At 40.8% G+C, this 23,780-nt stretch overlaps 1 protein-coding gene across 5 annotated transcripts in view; it reads left to right on the forward strand.

Moving 5' to 3' along the window:
• LOC142107835 (beta-1,4-galactosyltransferase 3-like) overlaps positions 1-23,780 on the forward strand; it is a 68,439-nt gene that overhangs the window by 17,470 nt on the left and 27,189 nt on the right. For 3 of the 5 annotated variants that reach the window (XM_075191465.1, XM_075191464.1, XM_075191466.1), the window contains exon 2: positions 22,867-23,479. In XM_075191465.1, coding sequence (XP_075047566.1) covers positions 23,215-23,479 — 265 coding nt within the window. In that variant the 5' untranslated portion in view covers positions 22,867-23,214. Of the gene's footprint in view, positions 1-22,582; positions 23,480-23,780 lie in introns of those variants that run through there. The other 2 variants (XM_075191467.1, XM_075191463.1) reach the window with 2 other exon arrangements.

Here is a 23,780-nt window from a genome sequence, read left to right on the forward strand (position 1 = left end):
GTACAGCGCTGCGGAATTAGTGGAGCTATATAAATAGCCGATGATAAGCCAACGGAGTCTTGCGTGCAAGTCTGGTTAGTTCCCATTTAAGTGTACCTGTCATTTGCAAAGAGGGAAGTTGGCTGTTTTGTGATTACTTAATAATGCAGGTGGGTCCTGTAACACTATTGTTTCTTCCCAGCCGGTGTTTTACCAACATGCCAGTCAGCCTGGTATAGGAGAGCTACTGACTGATCCTTTCTAGCTATCAGTAGCCGTAGTCACCTCTACCCACCCAAGGTTATGAGTGTTGTTATGAAGAGGGTGCTGGTATTTTTAGCTACAAAAGCTGCAACCCTAGTTGGCGCCCAACTGACCTCGGATTGACCAGTTTGCCGCCTGATGCGATGTTGTTGGTACTGCGGCCAGTACGGAGTATGATTTTGCAGGGTCATTGGTGGACGGGGCTTTTTTTGGGGAATGGGACTGGAAAAAGGTGACTGTCGGTTGAGCAAATTGTAGAGAGATCATCTGGTGCCATCTTACTACACCTATGTCCACCCTCTAGACACATTGTCCTAACACCCGCATGTGTGGGTATGCTCTGGTCACTTATGCCCACACCTAAGAACTAGCCAGGGCACTACCTACCCACACACTGCCCCAATACCACATGCAGTGACGGGGTCACATATGGCTAATAACACTATATAAATTTTATTCTTTGCCATACTTAAAAAAAATAGGCACGTAATAGAGAATTTACTTGTGTCGGAAGATCTGATTTCTTAGGCACTGTAATCTAAGAAGACAACCCCTCCCCTGATGGCATCACCACAGTGTTGTGCCCCCCTCCACATTTGTATTGAGATGTTGGGGGCTAGAACAGGCCTGTTCCTTTACACTCATACATAATTATTGAATGCCAACAACGTCAGTCACATAAGTGTAAATAGAAACCTCCTGAGGAACGGGGTTGTTGTGCGGGATATCCTCGCAATTTTGTCAACAATTGCAAATATGTTCAGTGACAAACCCTTGGTAATTGCATGCGTTGACTCAGTGTTGTCAGATTACCAGGGTTTAAAAAAAAATCGAGTTGTGTGTGTTGGCAGCAGTGAAAGTGTGCATTTATATAAAAAGATATCCAGGATCTGTATGTCTGCTGATTAACCCAGTGTTCTATTTGGATGGTTGTGTCCTATTAGTTTTGGCAGTATATAATTTTAGGCAGGTCTATTAAGTCACCCATCAAGATTGTTCATACTGCCATATAATAAACATATTGGCGCACTCTCTGTGCCAATAGGCTCTACAGGGCTGGTAAGAACATCTTTCACGTGTCGCACACTCCGCTGGGTCGGATGTACGGGCAGTGGCAGAATCTGAGGTTCTAGATGTTCAGCAAAGATCCTGACCCTGTTGGGGATAGCCGGCTGTATATATGTACACAGCGCATCCACAGATGAACCAGAGTCTTGACTCAATACCTTGACAGTACCGGTACAGCATCCAAGCTTTGACGAAGGACCTTAATTAGCTTAATAAGCTGCCTGCAAGCTGACGTAGAAGCAGGAGGCTGGATAGAACTCCACATATTACAGCTCACCTGGGGGTGAGACGTCAGAAGACACTAAGGTGTCTGGTGGAGAGGACGGCTGGAGCCGGAGAGCGTCGCACCGCCAGAAACGCTGTGAGGAAGTTTCAGGTGATCAGACTGTACCATCGATCAGGTTGGAGGACCGATCCTGAGACATGGGCGAAGAAACTGGACAAGACGTTTGTCGCAGCTAACACTGGACGATCGCACACAGGCTGAGATAGACGGGCAATAATACATGTGTGTAACGTACCTTCATAGAACACAAACTATCATCCAACTTTATACTGGTTTGACCGGTTTCCCTATTGAAATGCTATAAAATAGTTATTTAGTACAACAGTACAACCAGAAGTCCCAAAAGCCCCGTAAAAGTTAGAAACTTTTGTTACATCCCTTAACATAGTTTATGATGGTGCCCACAGAGCTCCCCATCAGTAGGGCCATTAATTTGCTTTCCCATAATCCCTTTATTCTTCCAATGTTCCTCCGTCAGTCTCATTGAGATCTGATAATATGCTAAGTATGCAACAACAGGGATCTGGTCTAGTGGCATTGTTGGGTATTGTGTCACTGGGGGTGTGGATATGGTCCACAAAGGACCAAGCACAGCCCTTTGCTCTTAATCTGCATAGAGGCATAGTCTAAATAATACATACAGCCTTTTTGTTTTTAAATTGGTTTCATTACCAACCCCTTATTGTAGCTTCTCTACATATCTACCTTGTCAGGTGATTTCCAGGTGATAGTTGCTTGGGGGAAGACTTGTCTTTACAAGCTGTGTGCAGGTAAGTCTCAGCCCTGTTATATAGCATAGCAATAATCCTGTTGTCTCCCATTGAATTCATGTTTGTATTTAGCGTAGGACTGGGCACATGGGGAGACTTTGGCGTGAGTTGGTGAGATTAGCATGCATTGGGATATGTGGCGCTAACCTTCCCTGTTTTTAATACAGAATACAGCTTGAAGTAGATAGAACAGAAATAAGGATCCAATTTTGTTTTAATCACGTGCCATTCCCATTTAAGAAAAATAATTTTTTTGAGGTTGCAGTCCCTTTAATAGACAAAAGATGTTTCGTTTTATTGTTCCCAAGGGAGGTTACAAGTCATGTTGCCTCCAGTGTCTAGGCGTGAGTCACTTGGGAATAGATAGCGCAATTATTGGCTTCCGGATGTCCCTAAAGACCCGCCTGGATTGGAGACGACTGTACGGCAATATTCTCATTTCCTATAATCGTTCTAATATACTGAAACTTATTTAAACGTGGTTCGGGCACTCGAGGTTAAAGCTTCCCATTAGTCTCGCAGCCCCAGGGCAGGCAGTTGAGATCTCTGGTACACACTGTGCTAATTCTGCTGTGCTTTCCCTTCTGCTCCATGGATTCACACGCGCAGCAGGATTCCTTTTGTAGGGAAATGTTGTTCAACTCGTCCTTAATGGGTCCTAGTTAGACCATGCACAAAAGCTTAATGTTCCAACAATGAGTCAGAAAACAGCTTACATCAACACGGTTTAATTGCTTTTATCATAAAAATAAGGTGGATTTTCTGACTCGCCGGCTAACGCGATTCCAAATGTTTTTCCAGCATTGTGCATTTAAATATTAATTTTAGCTTTTGCTAAATACATTTATTTGACCTTTCTAGTCTGTTTTATCAGCAGTGTTGTCATCGACGTAAAATAGATGGCACCAAAAAGATTTATATATAGACTTAAAAAATTGTATGTAAAATCAGCTGTGAACAAAAGGAACGAATCTCTTGTAACAAGATAAAAAGGATGGAAGAATTCACGTTTCTGAATTAATAAATTGGATATTGTATGTAAAATAAGTATATGTGTGTTTGTATGTATATGTGTGTTTGTATGTATGTGTGTGTGTGTATATATATGTGTATGTGTGTGTGTATGTATGTGTGTGTGTGTGTGTATATATATATATATATATATATATATATATATATATATATATATTTATTATTTTTTTTTCGAGATAGACAGGTGTATGTATAATCAGTTTAATCTGCTTTCATCTCTGTCACTCAGGCTAATTGTTTGTTTTAGTTGCTGTTTTGGATACAATTGTATTAAGGGGAAATTTATATTTTTAAGGGAACTCTCTCCCTTCCCCACAAACCTCCCTCCCAAAACAAAACATGCAAAAACAAACATTTGGCTGTAATAAAGGCCTCCGTGAAAGATAAAGCAATATAAAATCTGCACAAATCCACAAATTAGTCATATATGCAGGTGGAAAGTGAAGTGTTTAAAAATGACAGGTCAAGGTTTTGTATGTTTGAGATTACCAAAACCCTGACACAACATAGTTGCTATGGATCCCAGTGTACGGTGATACTGCAGGGTGTGTGTGTAGATGTTCTCGTATGATCAGCGCAGGCTTCCTGCTGATCTCCCATGTTCTAACACGTTCCCGAGGTTTGTCTGTCTCACCTGGTTTGCAGCTCTGATCATACATGTGCTCAACTTGATTTAAGACCAGTATGCAAACACTTGTAGACAAAAGTAGACACACAACTTTTTCCCCAAAGTGGCCTCGCTTCCTATCCGGTGCTTTGGGGGCACCAATGCTTTACTCCCCCCCCCCCCTCCCCCCCCTCCCCCCACACACACACACACACAATAGGATAATACTCAAAAGCTCAAACGAAGGTGAGTTTGTGTTTAGCGTTGACCATAAAGTGCTCAGCTAATCTTGTGCGTACAGCTTAATGAATAATATAATATAAATTGGTTGTAAATTCAGAATAGAATAATAAAATGATTTAAATTTCCACTAAATGCAAAAATAACTTGCATCAAAGGGATAGGTACCACTGTTATATAGTAAACGTGAATTAAATGCTACAACAAAACTCTCTATACTTCACAACAGTTCAATAACCAGCAAGGCTCATAAAATTACAATACAACTATAAAAGCTTCTCGTAGAGGTTTTTAATGGTTATATCCGTATGCGTAATGAGTATACTCGTTAAAACATTTTCAATTAAACACTCCGCTTAACACCAGTATGCGAGTGCTAAATGCGCCACCTCTCCGTTTATTGCAACGAAAATACGAAGCATAAAAACCACAAATCACGTAGCTGAAATACGACCCCTCCAACACCATTTTTATGTATTAATAGCGTAGTCCCTTAAACATTATATCTAATTAAAGTTGATGCATATATCTCAGAAATGCTTGATTCACATCCTATATGGGGTATCGGAGAAGGTTACAGTTTTAAAGATGGTCAATATTTCTTAAAATATATATATTTAGACTAATATGCTTGATGTTAAACTACAGACACATACTTTAAATGAAGACTCATAAAAGTTGGGAAAACAAATTAGAATTTCAAACTCCATCATGATGTTCAATGGAGAAAATTAACTCGCCCTCGTTTGAGCTTTTGAAACTCTTGATTCCAAACTCTTGATTAAAACTTTTGATTCCATTGGAACTTCGTTTTAATTTCGACTGTTTGCAAGTATGAGGTTAACGTATTGTAAGTTGGATGGTCCTCTGTATGTATGCACATTTATTTAAAAACTCGGCTTCAGAATAATTATGCTTGGTGATATACAATATACAGATATATTATTGAGTTTACACGATAAATCTTAAGTTGCTGTCTTGAGTCCGAAGATCTCTCTGTTAATTATGTTATATATTGTTTGGGGGATTAGATTGATACCAATAATTATATTAACGAGCTGCAGTTGGGGCTGTGATTTTTATGTTTAGCTTTGGCCTGTGGGCTACAAAAATGGAGACACGCTCTGTATATTTTCACGCGATCGATAAGTAGAAATATTTTGCTATTATATATTCCAACGTTAATGTGTGCCTCCATCTGTACGGTTGCTATTCTTATATTGTTGCCCATACGGAAGCAATGTGTGCTATAGAGAACCATATTGTAGCATTTGATCTGTGTGTGTTCATTTGTGTGATGCGATTATTTATCCTCTGTAGAGTTAAGGAAGATTTAATTAGTTAGCACATTGTGTAATAAAATCATCTAAAATCCATTTTGTTGTTGCTACTATTGATGTGCTTTTAAGATCAGATCTGTGTGTTTTTTGATGTATGTGTGTATATGTATATATATATATATATCTAAGTTAACCCGTGCATGATACTCATGCATTCTAGTCAGATCAAGCTACTTATGGTGTTAAAAAGGTTCTTGTCATGCATTTGGTCCATAGCCAAGGCCTCAACCACCAACCACTCCCCACTGTCACCCCCGGCAACCACCAACCACTCCCCACTGTCACCCCCGGCAACCACCAACCACTCCCCACTGTCACCCCCGGCAACCACCAACCACTCCCAACTGTCACTTCTCCTTCAAGAAATATATATATATATATATATATATATATTTATTTTTTTTTCTTAAATCTTTATAAACACTTTTAACAATTAACAAATTAAATTAACAAATTAAAAACATCTTAGTATACCAAATTTCAGCCCTTTCTGAATTTTTTTTTCCACACACACTAAGAATTTAGTAGGTCAGTGTATAACTCCGCCCAGCAGGTGGCGCTGCAGCTTGGTTTTATTTTTTCCACACACAGACAAACTAACACACGCCACTAGACATTTATATTATAGATATATTTTCTGAGTGAAATGCATTATGATTTTATATTGTTATAGTTTTATTAATTGTATATCTAGTAATGGTATCGCTGTGCTCAGATCGCTAGACGCTAAACACAAATTGGCACAAATGTTTGAAGCGCGATATTTAACTAGGAGGGGGGTCTGTTTTTTTTCCCCCTCACTATTTAAGCAAAGAAGAGTGAGACAAGCAACTTTCTTCAACTGAGTTTGATGAAATGCGTCGGGTACTGTTTTGTTCCTAAATGGGATTGAGGAAGGGCAATATTTCACCATATCAGTGGTTCCTAAACTGTGCACTGTGGTTCCCTGCGGCGATCTCACAGGGGTGGCATGGTCAGGGCTGATGGTAAACAAGGCGTTGGGGCTACTTGGTAATCTGGTTTAGGGATGTCTTGAAAAAATTATGGAGATTATTGTCCGTTTTAAAGTGCGTCTACAATTATGGAGGTTTCAGCGCTGTTTACTCCTCTCTTTTTCTAATAGTTTGCGAAGAGGTTTTAGCAATATCCCTTTATACAGCTGCGTTTGTGTTTACCACATCTCAGCGCTGGGTTTCTGTCTCATCTTCAGCGATAACGAGACTGCAGAACGTGATTAGCCTGTCCCCCCCTCCCTCCTCCGCACATTCTTTTAAGATGGGTTAACGAGTAGTTGAAACCCTTTTTTGAAAACTGTTAGGTTAATTGCAGCTTTAATAATGTAGATTGTTCTGTTTTGTTCCATGTGTAGGAAAACGAATTATTCTTCTGGCTAATTACCCCCCATCCCCAGCTCAAACTTGCTATCCTACAACCCCAACGGACACGGGGCAGGGTCTTCCTTGTTTCTTAGGGGACAGAAACGTCAGTCTCTGGAGACACAGGGACCACTAAGGAGTGTAAGTGTCTGTGTAGGTAACATTAATACTGCTGCTATCGCTGTATTCTGCTAATAAGTGATGATTATTAATAATTTATTTTTAAAGAGTGTCTGTGGAATGTGTAAGGCTTTGTATAAATTTATAAACACCGTGATCTGTATATTCGTGGCGATTGTGGGTCATTTAGAACAAGTCTACGTCCACACCGAAGAGTCCACTTTTGTTACAGTATCTTTTGTATGTTTATATGGGGTATTGGCGAGTAGACCACGTAAGAGAAAAGGGGGCACGTAAGCAAGGATGTATCTGGGAGGAGTATAGAATATCTTTAATATGCTCATAGTTTCATGTGATGTTGCAGAAATGATCAGACGTTACAAATAAGCAGTCATTTATTTGTCTGATGTTTGTAGTTTTTGAGCTTTTATTATAAATCTAACATAACATATATTCTCCTTGGCTTCGGTCTTCCATTCTGTCACCTGGGCTGATGACGAATATGCAGGGCTTTGGTGTGGGCACTACCATGTAAAGCGCACCTTGTCCAACGTATTATTGCCGCTGATTTGTAGTACAAAGTCGTCATCATATCAGTGATTATAAACAGTCTCTGACGGGACTTTGGATGAAGCTGGTAATCTGTTCCTGTGCTTTAAAATGTTTCCCATTATTCAGTTATTCTATTGTTTATGGTGTAATTTAGTATGATGGGGTGGCTGTTTCGCAGGATTGGCCGTTATTCAGGATTTATTGCTAATGTTCATCATTGTCTCCTACCCTAGGACACAGAATTTACTTGGTGCCTCGTTTCCAGGGAGTCTTATTAGCGTTATATTAGCTTATTGACCTGTATAATTTGGTTAAGTTGCAGAGCTCTTATTTTTAATGCACTCTGAAGAGCAGACGTGACCATTCTAAATACAAGGCTATAACGTCCAATTTTTGTCATGTTAAATAAAAAAAAAATGCCTTTAGTAAATCTTAAGGCTCGTTCACACGTACACTGGTAAAAAAAAAACACTGGACACAATTATATCTTTTTAGCATCTTGTCCTCTTGATGCACTTTGTTTTAGCCTATTGTACTTCTAGTGCGTGCAAATAACCTGTGCTTAGGTCTAAACTTTTAAAGACTGTCAAAATGTTAGCACACCGATGGGAACAGCACTTTTGACTCTTATTTGTCCTTTTTTAATGCAGTTTATTAGTTTAATTTGGTGTGCTACGGGCGCACCAATCCTTACTTCCGATTTTGTGTTTGTCTAGTGTACATATTGAGAGAAGTGTATGATAGTCATGCCGCAGGAATTTTCCTAGCTTCTGTACATGTGTTACGAAGTCTTCTAAACTGTAGCTGGTCTTGAGATTCATTATTTTTCGTCTTTATCCCAAAACCCTCTTGTCAGTCTTTTTATTTGTTCTAATCCTGTGATTTAGAAAACTGTCTTCCATGTTTATCCATTTCTGCTCAATGGAGCAATATGTCATAAGCTTGAGGCAAATTGTGCATTTTCCCAAATTCAATAAAGCCTCCTTTTAGCAGTTGTTAGAAAGCTGCATACCGTTTAGAAATATATGTGAAATATTTCCAACGTCTTACTAAATAATGACTTTTTATGTACATTTATGGTTGACTGTCCTTATCTAATCTTTTTATGGTTCTACACCAAAACCATACCTGCTTTAACCCTTTGGCCCGTGTGTGTATTCTGAGCTTTGTAGTTTATTAGCCTGTATTATTTTGTATTTCTATTTGTTCATGTTTCATTTGCATCGAAAATGCGGAGAATATTACATGCAGCATTGTCCAGACTGGAAACCGGTGTATTCCAAAGGAAGGTGTTCTTGAGCTTGCTTTAGGTTTCCATTGGAGCTAACGGGGATGTATTTGCAGAGCAGAAGGAGTCTTCAATTATCCTCTAAAACATCATCTATAATTTAATTTCAAGTTGTTTTTTTTTAACTGTCAGTGAGGCCGTTTCAGACCTACGGTGCAGCGTCGGTGAGCTCAAAACTGCCGCCTCCGATGTTGACCAGAATGGATGGTAACTGGTCGAACAAGCTGACCTAGCTGGACTTGTTTCCATGTTAGTGTAATGTGCAGTAAATGCCCTTCACTCTTTACCTGTATCGGTAACTGGCAGGTGTTGAGATGGGGTGTCTGCATGCACAATAGATGGTGTCTTGTCATCGTTCACAATGACCTGTATACAATTGCTCACAGCTCTATTGCTCAACATATTCTACCCAGTAATGGCTAATAATTTGGTCCTAGTCTCTCCAAATTATAACAGCCTTTTTTTTTCTTTGAATTATTCTTATAATTTTTATTCATCATCATTTATTTATATAGCGCCACTGATTCTGCAGCGCTGTACAGAGAACTCATTCACATCAGTCCCTGACCCATTGGGGCTTACAGTCTAAATTCCCTAACACACACACACACACACACACACACACACACACAAAGACACACAAAGACAGACAGAGAGACTAGGGTCAATTTTGATAGCAGCCAATTAATCTACCACTATGTTTTTGGAGTGTGGGAGGGAACCGGAGCACCCGGAGGAAACCCACGCAAACACAAGGAGAACATACAAACTCCACACAGATAAAGCCATGGTCAGGAATTGAACTCATGACCCCAGTGCTGTGAAGCAGAAGTGCTAACCACTGAGCCACTGTGCTGCCCATATTCAATATTAATCTTCCACGGAGTCTCCAGAGCCTTGTCTGCGAACTGTTAAAGCGGGGGTTCTTAGAATATCTTAGAATAATTTGGTTCTTAGAATGTCCATGCGTTGTTTCCTTTTGTAATAAAAATATTATCTTAAGCAGAGTAATGGATGATATAATCCAGAACTTGTCTTTATCCATTTTAAGTGTCGATCAGAAGGTTGCCACGTTTGGAAGCGACCCATGTGTGTGCTCCTAATGAAAGACCCATTACGTTTATGTAATGATAGATTTCATTACAGATAGAAACAGCAGGGGTGTTATACTCTAATATTGCTCTCTTTTTTTACAGTCATCTAAATGTCCAAAATAAACATTCACTGAAAGTCCCTTTTCTCCACCGTATGTACATAGAGTATTATGTGCTGGAGCACTGCCTCAATGCATAGTTAACATAATGTTTGGAATGCACCTGCTGTCCCAGATAGACCCACGCCCAAAGGATTAGCAAACAAACCTGGCGTGCAGCGTGTAATGAGATCGCAGAAGAAACTACTGCATTATTAGTGCATGAATCTCAGTAATTCTCTCTAAGCTTTCTTGTAATTTTATCCTGTTTAACATTTTCTTCCTTACGTCTTTTTGTATTATAGTAGAGTGTGTTTGTGTGTGTATATTTAGATATCTCTAGCATACTTGGTAGCTCTCCAAATATACCTTTTTTATTTTTATTCTGTGACATTTACAGGGCAACCAAGTATGCGTACTTTATTAGAGACTTGCAGTGTTCTCCCCAGAATAGTTTGCCAGCTGGGTGGCATTAAGAAGCTGCTGGGTGGAGGCAGTTGTAATACTTTGCAATAATAATGAAAAATGTTGAAGGTTATTGCCCACACCTGCCAGGACTGGTCAGGCTGATGGTCTAACACACACTGCTGGCTGGTAGTAGTCACACAGTGCTTGTTAGAATAAACCATTGTTTCTCCTATTCTATTATAATAAGACTCTGCTGGGCTCCAAGAGCCGGGTGCCAAGTTAAAACAGCCGGGTGGAGCACCCGGGAAATTGGTGCTGGGGAGAACAATGGGCTTGGTCTATTCTTTGGACCATATACACCAGTGATGGGCAACAGACGGCCTAAGGGCCGCCGGTGTCCCTTTAAGCCTTCACCTGCTCCCCACGTCTCCTCCTTGCTGTATTGTCAGGTTTGTTGTAGCCTGTAACACTTGTGTAAGGTGTCTTTCTTAGGTTAAATGTATTGTTCAAACTAATGGCTGTGATTAAGGGTAATGTGGGGTCCTTTTTAAGGTTGGAGGGCTGCACCTTGTGGCCCCTGATGTGTATCGGGTAGCCCATCGCTGATATAGACCTAGAACTTGCCGTTCTCCCACCTGTACTACTCCCGCTGAAACTCACAGCTACCCCAATCTCCGCTCTGTACCACACTCGCTCCTGTTGTCTGTTATGACCTTTTCCAATTAGTTTGTAAACAGCGATGACATTGAGGTTAAAGATCATTGACATTAATATATATCAAATGCTATGTTTTGCTTTGCTGAATAATGTAAATGAAATATCTGGGGGTAAATGTATCAAGTTGAGAGTTTTTCGGTGGGATTGAAAAGTGGAGATGTTGCCTATAGCAACCAATCGGATTCTAGCTGTCATTTTATAGAATGTACTAAATAGATAATGATTGGAATCTGATTGGTTTTTCAAACCCGCCGGAAAACTCTCCGCTTGATACAGTTACCCCCTGGTGTTTGTTTACTAATCATGTCCATCCAGCCGCCGTCCACACCTGCATTAGGTTACCATGTTACAATAGAGGAGTTTGAGTCCGCAGAGTGAGAGTGACAGTCTTGGTCTGCTCACATTGTGTGTTGGGGGCTTCATGTCCTCACAGCAGCCTAACTGACTGACATTTCAGCTTTTTGACCTGTTAGAAACCATTAGGGTGATGTTAATCGGGGAACTGTGACAGGCTAATGCTGAGTTAAGTATTTTATCTAAATACTTATTATCCCTTTAAAAAAGCAAAATATCTAAACCTAAAATACAAGTTATACTATATGACCTACTAATAACACTGACTGACTGCTTGGTTAAAGCAGTAATCCAGCTCACTGTACATGTTTCCCCATTTATGTCGTAATAAACCACAACAGGGGTGGATATTTCAGCTGAGCATACATTTGACTTGAGCTACAATGGGCTCCCTGTTGCTATCAAGAGGGAGCGAGACAAAAACCAAGAGTTGATCTTTCATGTACAATGTAGGGAGCTGCTGCGGGTATGAAGTGGCCCATAATGACTGTAGCTTATGTTCACTTGCATTGTAATTATTCATGTGAAGTGTGGTGCGCTGTCAAAGTTTACATACTCTGGGGCTGTGGTAACTTTCCCTTTGTAAGGTGAAGAGCGGAAAGCTGAACTTAGAACAGATCCTGAGGATCCCGCCTTGGCCAGGTGGCTGATTTAAGGTACTCATTCCCCCCCCCTCCGCCCAATTAACCATTTATAGGCTGAAATCATAGCCTTTATGTCATCGTTAAGCATTGTTTTGTAAATCAGGAAGGGCAGAATGCCATTAATTCTTTCCCAGGATGCTAGCTTCCAATAAATAACACTGATGAGGACCAGTAATTTTATATGTAAATATCTAGCGCAATAAATATTGGATGCATTGGTATATTTTGGCCAAATACGTATAATCCTTGTTCACCTACGCGAGCACTTTTGTACCAGAAGTGGCGATGACGTCACCAAAGTCCCCCCCACTCTCTGCTGCACAAACTGTTACAGTAATGTCATGTGTTCATCAGATAAACCTATTGATATTGTGATAACTGGTAAATCGGACCATAAGCATAAAACTATTTCTTTGCAAAATCTTCTGTCTGACTTCTGTTTTATCCTCTTATAATCTGTAGCCCTTGAATGGAGAGACTCTCTACAACTCGTGCATTAAAAATGAATCATCTTTCAGTTCCCCTCATTACAGGGAAAACTATCCAGATCAGTGAATACAGCTTGATCTCTCCTAATAAGATTTTTTTAGCAGATGTTAGAAGAGGGATAATGATGCAGTGTATTGGGTTTCATATATTTTCCATTTCAGATTTTCTGAGCGCTACAGTAGATGTCATCAGCTTGTTAACGGGTTCAATGCTTTAAAGTCACCGTGCAACCAACGGAATTCAAGTGAAAAACAAATAGACAATTTAAGTGTGCACACCCTTTCATTACGGTCGCTTGTAGCTGTGTTCAGAGTTCTCAAATTATATTTAAAATCTTGTTCAAAGGCACGTGTAGCACACAGGGACATTGCCAAAATCAGGACATCCCTCTTAACTTGATGACGGGGCAACCAAGAGGCCTAAGGCAACATTAAAGGAGCTGCAGAAATTCCTGTGTTGACCAGGAAATGTGAGCAATGGTAGAGGACAGAAAGTACTAATGACCTGTATAGGTCATTGGTACGGCCTCATCTAGAATACAGTGTTCAGTTCTGGAGGCCATATCTCCAGAAGGATATAAATACATTACAGACTGTACACAGAAGGTCAACTAAAATGGTGCATGGCCTACAGCACAAAACTTACCCGGAAAGACTAAAATATATTAATATGTACGGTTTAGAGTAGAGAAGGGAAAGGGGGGGACATGGTAGAAAATGTAAAATATTATTATTATTTTTTTTTATTTATAGGGCGCCACAAAGTATCCGTAGCGCCGTACAAGGACAAACAATGGCACAGTACAAGGTGAAACAGCACAGTACAAGTAACAGTAAGCACTATAACTCTGGGGGCTCAGGCACAGCAAGAAAGAGAGGGAGGGAGGGGAAGAGTGAGTACAGGCAGGTAACTATGGCCCAAGAGGGTGGGCACGGATGACAGGTTGAGAGTCACTGAGGGGAGCGGAGAGAAGCGAGAGGAGACAGAGGGCAGAGGGACTGAGAGGACGTGAGCTGAGTAGCTGGAGAGCGCAGTTAAAAGTGATGGAAACAGAAGGTAGGAGAGCCCTGCTCAAAGGAGCGAACAATCTAAAGGGAGGGGAAGACAGACAGACACATGGATGAGACGGAGAGACGGGAATATATGAAGGATTTTAACAAGGTGCAGGAGGGAAACATTCTTCAAAGGAAGAGAAGTACAAGGACATGTACTGACACTGGGGGGAAGTAGGTTCAGAGACAGAAAGGGTAGTGGATAAGTGGAGCAGTCTCCGATCAGAGGTGGTAGAGGATAATACAGTACAGCAATTAAACATACTTGGGATAAACATAAGGATATCCTTACAAAGAACTAAGGACCAAATAGGGTTTGAGGTTACTGTAGGTTAAAAAATGGGTAGACTAGATGGGCCAAGTGGTTCTTATCTGCCGTCAAATTCTAAGTGAATGATACCACACACTCTGAAAATGCAGTCTGGTTAGTACAGTGTCCTTCTGCCAGTTAATGTCGGTACAACCAGAAATGACTGTGCATTTCTCACAGTAAAAGCTGGATAATGTACCACAGTTTTAGAGCTCTAAGATGAGTCATGAAAACCCGAAGGCATCTAATTTTCATTTATGTCCTCTCTTTCCAAACTTCAGGAAACGCTCTGAATCTGTTTCCTCTCATCATTTGTATTCTAAAGACCCTGCCGTTTCACAGATAATGGTCAGATCCTAATATAAGAGCAGCAACTAATATTTGTAGAGCAAATGAGAAGCGAGTAAGTTGTCTTTGTAAACTAGTGTATCACAGTATAGTTGTAGTTAAAGAAGCACTTTAGTGTGTGTTTAAGCTAGAGATGGCCACTATTACATACTGACCCCTTCTCAGTGAATTGTTATCAGCGTTGAAATGTTCCGTCTCTGTATGTAGAATATAATGTACAGGGGTAAAAAATGTTTTTTTCTTTTGTACTATAAAGTCGTTGTCTGTTAAGGTGTCATTTTTGCCTGTACTTTCTCTTTTGTTAATAATGGGACTGTCAGTGTGATCTATTCAATGACCGGCAAAGTCCCTTTCATCATGTAACACATACGGTGTGACAAAGTAACAATGGAATTATGTCGTGTGTGTAGCATTTGCTCAGCTGCAACTATTTGGAACGTTTTGTTTTGTGGTCTAATCTTTTCGTTGGCAGCTTAACCAGCAATTACCGTTGAGCTCAGTGGATTAGTGTTAGTCTGGGCAAGACCCTAAACTTTGTTGTTTCGTAAAACTGTCATTTTAGAAACAAAGCTAGCTCTGCGTTTTCTTGAAAAGTTGTCGACATCTAGGGGAAAACAAAACTGAGAAGTAACTTGTAGTTCTCTAATATAATCATGGCAAGTTCACAAGTAACCTTTAATTTGTCAGCTGCCCTTTCTGAATTGTACATATTACATTTTACACACCATAAATAGTGTTTCATGTGATGCCTTCCTTAGCCTGCATCCAGTTACCTCTATCCCAGAATGCCCTTCTGGTGGCTCGTTGGCCATATCAAATATAACGAGCCTCTTTTATTATTATTATTATTATTATTATTATTATTATTATTATTAATTTTTATTTATAGGGCGCCACAAAGTATCCGTAGCGCCGTACAAGGACAAACAATAGCACAGTACAAGGTGAAACAGCACAGTACAAGTAACAGTAAGCACTATAACTCTGGGGGCTCATGCACAGCATGAAAGAGAGGGAGGGAGGGGAAAAGTGAGTACAGGAGGGTAACTATGGCCCAAGAGGGTGGGCACGGATGACAGGTTGAGAGTCACTGAGGGGAGCGGAGAGAAGCGAGAGGAGACAGAGGGCAGAGGGGCCGAGAGGCGGTGAGCAGAGTAGCTGGAGAGCGCAGTTAAAAGTGATGGAAACAGAAGGTAGGAGAGCCCTGCTCAAAGGAGCTAACAATCTAAAGGGAGGGGAAGACAGACAGACACATGGATGAGATGGAGAGACGGGAGGAAGGAGAAGAAGGGATGAGAAAGAGAGGTAGTCGACCGGTGGGAGTTTAGGCATGAGACTGGAAGGCTTTAAGGAAGGCTCCTGTCAGCGGAGCGGTGGACTAGCTATATATGTTTAAACGTAATAAATAAATGTTTTAGATTCCCCTGCGCTATCTCCAATTGAATGTTTCAGTAGCGTACAGGACACTATATTTGTTTTCTTGGTTATGTTTAAACGTGATGTTCTTATCGCTGTCTTTCAACAACATTCAACACCTTTTACGGAACTGCTGATTGTAAGGCGAGCATTTGTCCGGTAAATGTCCTTTCCACGCATTCGCTGGGGTTGTGCCAGAGGCCAGCTAGTCTCTCTGTGGCGGTAATGTGAGTGTCCTGCTTGTAGAAATGCAATCTCCTCTAACCTCGAAGGTTATTTCTGTGAATCGCGGATACAGCGCTTTCACGTCTGTGTCTTGAAGGACGGGAAGTAACGGTTAACGGTTTACTTTTTTTTTTCTCCCCGAAGCTATAGAGCTGTAGTGGTCGTCCTCTTCGTTCTTCACTACTGTGTAAATGAGACGTAGATGTCATTGTGCATTTTACTATGGACAATTTTACCTCCGATAACAAGCACCATGGCAACTTTCCATGATGTTATCGTGTACCTGGCAAAGGAAGCCATTTTTTTGAGACATGCAGTCAATAATTTTTACTCGAAACTGGTGTCTGAGGCATGAGGCGCATTGTGGCTCTGTGATGTAAGAATCATCGCCAGTGAATTGCTGCATTCTCAGGCATACTAATTCAGGCCTCACAATGGCTAATCGTGCGCGCAGTACACAAATGCTCACTCTCGGGTGACTTCCTTCGCATGCTTCCTGTGGCGTGAGCTTAAGTAACCGTAACGCCCATTCCTAGGGATGGATGGGAGCGAACAAGAACTCTGGGAAAATATATATAATATAATAAACGGTGACTTAGTGGTTAGCACTTCTGTCTCACAGCACTGGGTCATGAGTTCAATTCCCGACCATGGCCTTATCTGTGTGGAGTTTGTATGTTCTCCCAGTGTTTGTGTGGGTTTACTCCAGGTGCTCCGCTTTCCTCCCACACTCCAAAAACATACTGGTAGGTTAATTGACTGTTAACATATTGACCCTAGTCTGTCTGTATATGTATGGTAGGGAATTTAGACTGTAAGCGCCAATGGGGCAGGGACTGATGTGAGTGAGTTCTCTGTACAGCGCTGCGGAATTTGTGGCGCTATATAAATAGATGATGATGATGATGATAATAAACCTCAAATTGACGGTTCTCTTTAAGCCTTAATGTCTTCCTGAAAACTTAGTGGAAAATTAAACCCTACTTCCAAAAAAAAAAAAATACTGTTTATCTTCTTTAATTCTTTATTTTGTGCGATTGGAATTGGATAAATACACATTATAACAGGACAAAGTCCAGTAGAGCAATTACAGACTAATATTTTACAGAACCCAACAAAAAACGAGAAAGGGGCGGTAGATAAAGGAGGAAGGGGGGAATAGTTGGGAGGAAATTATATCATTGTCTCGGGTTGGATTGAGGACAGGAAATACTGTTGTACAGGAGGGGGGAGGGGGGTGGGTGTGTATCTGTTATATTTTATCTCTATCTCTCCAGTATCTAGTTAAACCACACTGGGGCACAGCCTTTGATGAATGTAAATGAGTGTTAGAGTGTTGACTTTGTAGAGGTTTCCAGTAGGCCCTGAACAAGCAAAACAAAGTCCTTTAGTTCTTGACCTGACAAGTTACTTTATAACAGGCATCCTGGCTGTCCTGGGCCCTCTCCTCTGAAATGGGTACATGACAGCTCGTTACAGTATGTCATATCAATGACATGTGTGAAAATGATTTATCTTGTCCAATAGGTGGTTTGGGCTTAAATACCTGTCTGTATTCTTCTGTGGAATGCATGGGACACAAAGAAATGCAGACGACATTGTTATTTAGTAAAGTATAAACACTGCATTATTTTGTCTATATGGTTCAGCTTGGCTATATAGTATTGTCAAAATATTGGCTTTGTTTGCCTACATGGCAGTTTTGTTTTGCTGTGCCGATGGCCAAATTATTCTAAAAAATGTTTTCATAGCTGCTCCTGGGAACTACTCAACTTTGGTTCCGGGGCAGGCAGCCAATGTTACATAGTATTCAATATGATCTTACAGTAAAGTTACATTAGTGCCCAAGTACAGTATATTTACTACGGTGCCCCTTCCCCCTAGGCGGCTTCTGCTTGCAGGACCAGCGAATCATCTGTTTTGTTTCCTGTTTGAAATGTCAGTGGAGGGATGTGTAGGAGAGGGGAGTAGACCAATGACGAGCATATATTATATATATTTTTGCCCAGAGCTGCTCAGATTTGCTCCCGCCCTAAGGATTTGGGTTTTGCATTTGTTACCGAAAAATAAAATGTGTACCTTTTATGTCTTAGGGCTGTAACCCTCTCTCTGTGTCACTTTTTGTATCCTCATACTGGGGACTTCAACTATCTGGTAAACTGTGGGGTCAGTTTCTGGGGTTACATGAAATAGCTACAAAGTCTTTTTGTTTGTTTGTTTTTTTTGTTTCGGTTTTCTTGCATCTATTTTCCTTTTGAGTCCTATGGAATATAAATATGTTTATTCCAATATGCTGCCCATTAAATGCATTATCTGTCCCACTTAAACGAAACTAAAATTTGCTGGGGTAGCCTAACAATAGAAACATAGTTTGCAGTGACCCTGCGTCTTTAAAGCATAATTGATCTGGTCATAAAGGCATGAAAACGCTGGTCATTAAGTGATTGAGCGGAACATGTCATGCACATAAACCACCCTGCTGTTATTAACTAGATCACTCGTCCCAGCGTAAACCTTTTGATGGTGTCTTTTAAATAGCTGAATACAGATTTGTACCTACCCCTGACAATAAGCCTCTTGAAATAGAGAGGATCGTTTATCAGGTATGTTGTTCTTGTGGCTCTATCGCTATATAAATCTACCGTTGTCCCCTGTGCTATGACAATGATGCACAATATGTACGTAAAACTTATATAAATTATGAATATCATTCCCAGATGGAGCAGATTTGACCTTGCAAAACATTTTTTGCTCCATTTCCCATCGTTATTCTCTTTAATATACATCCACAGAGGTTTTACACACCAATCATTTTGACACTTACCACCTTAACGTCACCACAAACACCTTTACTTAATACCAGCTAGTAACAGTAAAGCTGTTGGCATTATAGTAGAGCACCACCCAAATCTTGACACCTTGAGCTATTTACAAGGCAAATAATGTACTGAACAACAAAAAGACTATAAACACAGAAAATGTCACTGCACTAGATAGTAGGATAATCTCCTCCAAAAAAATATATAGGTAAATATTATAAACCCGGGATAAATTACCCAGGGGGTGCACCCTACACTAATTGCATAATGAACAAGGAGAAAAAAGCTGTGTGGATGGGGCACTCCAATAAGAGGATAACAATTAATAAATTTTATTGGTATGCATTAAAAAAGAGGTAGAACTTGCAAGCGAAATATAAAATCAAACATATAACATGCAACTCCTGTTTTGCAATATAATAGAGGTCTATAATGCCTCAATAGACATCAATGTCTATTAAGGCATTATAGACCTCTATTATATTGCAAAGCAGGAGTTGCACCTTACTAATTCAATGGGCATTTATCAGTATGTTTACCCATTTAGACAGCCATAGCTGCTTATAGCTCATTGCCGTCTATACAAGTGCTAATAGTTCAGTTTCGGAGTCCTTGCAACATAGATTGCATGTCTCATTGTGTGTTATATGTTTGATTTTATATTTCGCTTGCAAGTTCTACCTCTTTTTTAATGCATACCAATAAAATTTATTAATTTTTATCCTCTTATTGGAGTGCCCCATCCACACAGCTTTTTTCTCCTTGTTCAACAAAAAGACTATATATAGCTTAAGAAAAGCAGAGAGTTACAAAGCATAATAACTGAGTACATTATTGCTGAAAAGGTCAAGGTCTCTATTGACATAAAGGTGAGGTTGGGGGGGGGGGAGGGGCGACTGACCCTTGTGCACATCAGTGCTCCTGGAGGGCAACTGTGACCCTGAGTACGGTGCTGTTGGGCAATGCTGTGCCTCGCAGGGTTTTTTTCGTTCTGTGGAGGGGCTCGGCATAGTCCATTATTTCTTGGAAGGGGCACAGACTGGTAAATTTGTGTTTTTGGTTTTATTGTGCGGAGGCGCAGGCTGGAGATGTTGTGCGGAGGCCGTTGCGGTTGAGCGGAAGCACAGAATTGCATGTAAAATTCCGTGGGGCAGAAATTAGTTATGTATTTGGCAGAGGAAGGTGCAGTGTGTTGTATGATGCCCTTCAGAAACGAGTCCATTGTGTGTGTAAAAAGCCGCTCAGTTGGCTGGTTACCATGTACTTTTTCCAGCAAGGTACATAGCACGCTGCTATTAACTGTCTATTAACCTGACCCTCTCTAGCTGACTGTGGATATTAATGGTTCAATTAGTGATGTTTGTGTGTTTATAATATATATCATTATTAAAAGTTTTATATACTTTTCCCCAAAAATGGAGAAAATGTTGGGTTCTGTAAAATATTAGTCTGTAATAGCTCTACTGTCCTATTATAATGTGTATTTATCAATCTAGATAATATCTTGGCGACATGATTGGTTTGCAGAGGTGAAGCAGAGACTACAGATGGCCACTTACGTCATTGATGTGGCTCCGTGCAAAGCAATACTACTACAGAGATCCACAGACACCCATTTTCTTAGTGCTTGATAAATTAACTTCCTCGTCAAAATAGACTGGCTACAAATAATCTTATATAAACAACTAAATACTCTGGATTTCTTCACCACCTGTGCAGGGTATATCCCATTTCTGTGAAATATCCGTAGCTCTGCCATCTGGCAAGTTTCTGTATTTTACCCATCACAGTGTAGACTGTTGAGCGTTTCCTTCTGTGGCCTATGTGGTGTTTTCATCGTTATAAAGTGGACTATTTCTTCATACACTCTAAGTACATAGAGTAATATTATATGGACGGAAGAGAGATCACACAGCTGCCTTCTTTTATTAAACACATCATATACAGGCTTGTGTTGTGTAAATATCGATGGATTAGTGTTATTACGACCGTTAATGGAATTGTTAAAGAATCGGCATGTGTTGGTAACAATGTATCCAATATGATCTAATAGGACGATCGATCTGGTAATCTGTATCCGTTTTGGTGAAATAGTCTCAATCCAGAATGATTATATTGTGATAGTATGATTGAGGGTACACACTACAGGTTTTTCACCCAATTGTCAGACCAGTCTCACGATAAACGACCACTAGCTCCGATATCTCCGTGTGTACGCTCCCACGATCATGTTGTTCCGAAGCACATCGTGTTATATAATTTGATTTCGTAAACGGACTAAAAATCTCTATAAGCGATGGAACGATGTCGTTCCAATCCTTCAGTGTGTATGTACTCACGACCAGCAGTGTAGGTAGTTCTCCATGGAGTTTAGTGTCATAATCTTTTCGGCCAATGGTTATGACAGATGTAGAGCACCGATATGACTTTAAATCTTGTAAAATGGTTATAGTGTGTACACAGCAATCGACATGCTGATCGGGACTTTGTTGTTGGTAAAAATCATTAACTTTATCACATCGGGAAAAGTTTTCTGTAGTGTGTTCCCAGCCTAAGTCCTTGATTGCTAAGAGTGAGTGTGAACCTTCCTCTTCAAAACCGCAAGAAGGGCGAGCACTGTCATTGGGGAGTTATAAATCTAAGTGAGCAGTGAGTTCTGGGCTTCCTTATACTGCCGATAGTAGCACTACAGCATCCGCAGGCTTACATAACCTCGCAACAAGCCGAAGGACACGACCCCTAGTCTACAAGCCAGAAATAGGGGGACAGCCCCAATCCCTTTACCTGTAGCTCAGAAAACCCTGGGGGGAGGGGGGCAAGTAGTGTACTCTTTCAAATGTATAATTATTGCATGCTGATTGTTTTTAATAAGCAGCCAATAAGTAACATTAATGTAGATAAGAGAAGAGGAGCTAATTTAGTGCCAAAATGCTGCCCCAAAAAATGTTGCTCTTTTTATTTGTTGTCTGATCATTCGTGTTTGCCAATTAAACACAAACGTACGTAGATAAATGTATTGTGGACATATTTGTACTTTCTGCACAAAGTCCTCTTATTCTTCTCTCCAGAGACCAGGTTGTACAATCTCTCTGTTCTAATGGTTTTGTCTACGTTTAGTTTAGAGAATAAATTATGACAATCCCTTTTCAGCATTGTCCAACTTTTCATTTGCTGGAAAAAAAATAAAGTGTGTTTAATATCCGTTGTTCTCAGAAAGTACTGTACATTCTAGTCTGGGCACTTTCTTAACTAGGTATATGCTCCATGTGGGTACTAGAACATTACTTAGCAGTGAAAGGGTTAACGTTTGGCAGTCCTACTTTGTGTAGTGCGGATGTCTCTTTTGCAGATGGAAATCTTGGTGTGTGTGACGCAATGCTTAATGTTTTTTTATCCGATTTTAAAATCGTGGTATTGTAACGTTTGCCTCCCCTGTAAATCGATGTGTAGAAAAGCCTCTATTTGTCTATAGATCTGATTTAAGAGGTAATTGGGCTCCGTGTGGATGTCTGACATGAAATGATTCAGGCATTGTGAGCCAGCAATTCTTTCCCTCTCTGGAAATGTTTGCTGTGCTGGAATGGGATGGATGAGCACATCTTGTCAGGTGACAGAGAGCCTGACGATGGTGACACAGTACACAGGAAAACACTGTAGAGCAAGGGGGGTGTATGTTTTGCTTTCCATTCCCCTTTATTTTGTCATTCCACTTTCTTTCTTCATCAGAATAGCTGTGTAATTGCTGCTCTCCTCCCTCCTATGCTTCACTTCCTCGTGAGCTGAGCTAGCGGGAGGGAACTAGCTCTGTGTATCCTGCCTGCATCAGAGAAAGTCCTCAGCTCCAGGTCTCCCACACCCCATCTGCATGTGTGTGTGTGAAAGGCTGGGATGGGGGCAGCCCCTGGCAGATGAGAACACAACCGCCGTCATGCAGGGGTCTCTAAGACGTGTTTTCTTTTGTCCCTGGCAGGCTCCAACATCTGGCGTGTTAGACTGCTGGTACAGCTGCAAATGATTCCTCTGGCAACCCAGGACCTCCGGGAGACATGTGAAGAACGGAGAGCGTCTCCTGTGCCTTACTCCTCGCCGCCTCTCCTCTGCAAATCCCCGTTTTTCTCAAGATCTTTTTAATCCCTCTCCTTCCTTTTTTTGAAGTTTTTCTTCTGCGAAGAGAAGTGATGACACGTCTTATCTGGCATTATTGGGAAACTTGTCTGAACTTGCTGCTTACTGAACCTTAAACCAGGATAGATAGATATATACACACACATCGTCTCTTCTCCGTTGGATTTTGCCACTATCCTCTCTAAAACTCAACATGGCCATCGCTAAAGGACGTTACCTGCTCATCTTTCTCTGTGTCCAGCTGGTGGTCATGGCCTTGCTGTACCGAGAGGGCTATCGGAAGCGCGTCGCTTACTTCTTTGGTATCTTTTACAAGAACGAGCCCCAATCTGCCGTGCTGCTGAACCCCCAGAACCTCTCCTTGCCCGGTGACGTTTACGCCAATTTAAGTATGATCGCCAAGCCGGCTGTGAAGGAAGAGCTGCTGCCGTATTGCCCGGAGACCTCTCCATTCATCGGTAAGTTGTTTCCTTTCTGCTATTCGAATTTCTCTTTATGCCATTATTTTAAAAAAAAATTATCAGCGTCATCGTAAGAGACTATGGGGCAGATTTAGTTGGCCGCAACGTTCCTCAGATAGTTGCGGCTATGCACTTTTACCGTTACTACGGTGGAAATATCCGATCAGTTTTCCTCGCACCTTTTATGGGGTGAGAGGACAAATGAGGAAATATTTCTGTAAAAATATCCGGAATGGTCGCGAAACACTTTGCAGCTAATTGAATCTGCCCCTAGGTGTCTATATAATATGTGGCATAG

The sequence above is a fragment of the Mixophyes fleayi genome, chromosome 11, assembly GCF_038048845.1.
Source record: "Mixophyes fleayi isolate aMixFle1 chromosome 11, aMixFle1.hap1, whole genome shotgun sequence".
Lineage (NCBI taxonomy): Eukaryota > Metazoa > Chordata > Amphibia > Anura > Limnodynastidae > Mixophyes > Mixophyes fleayi.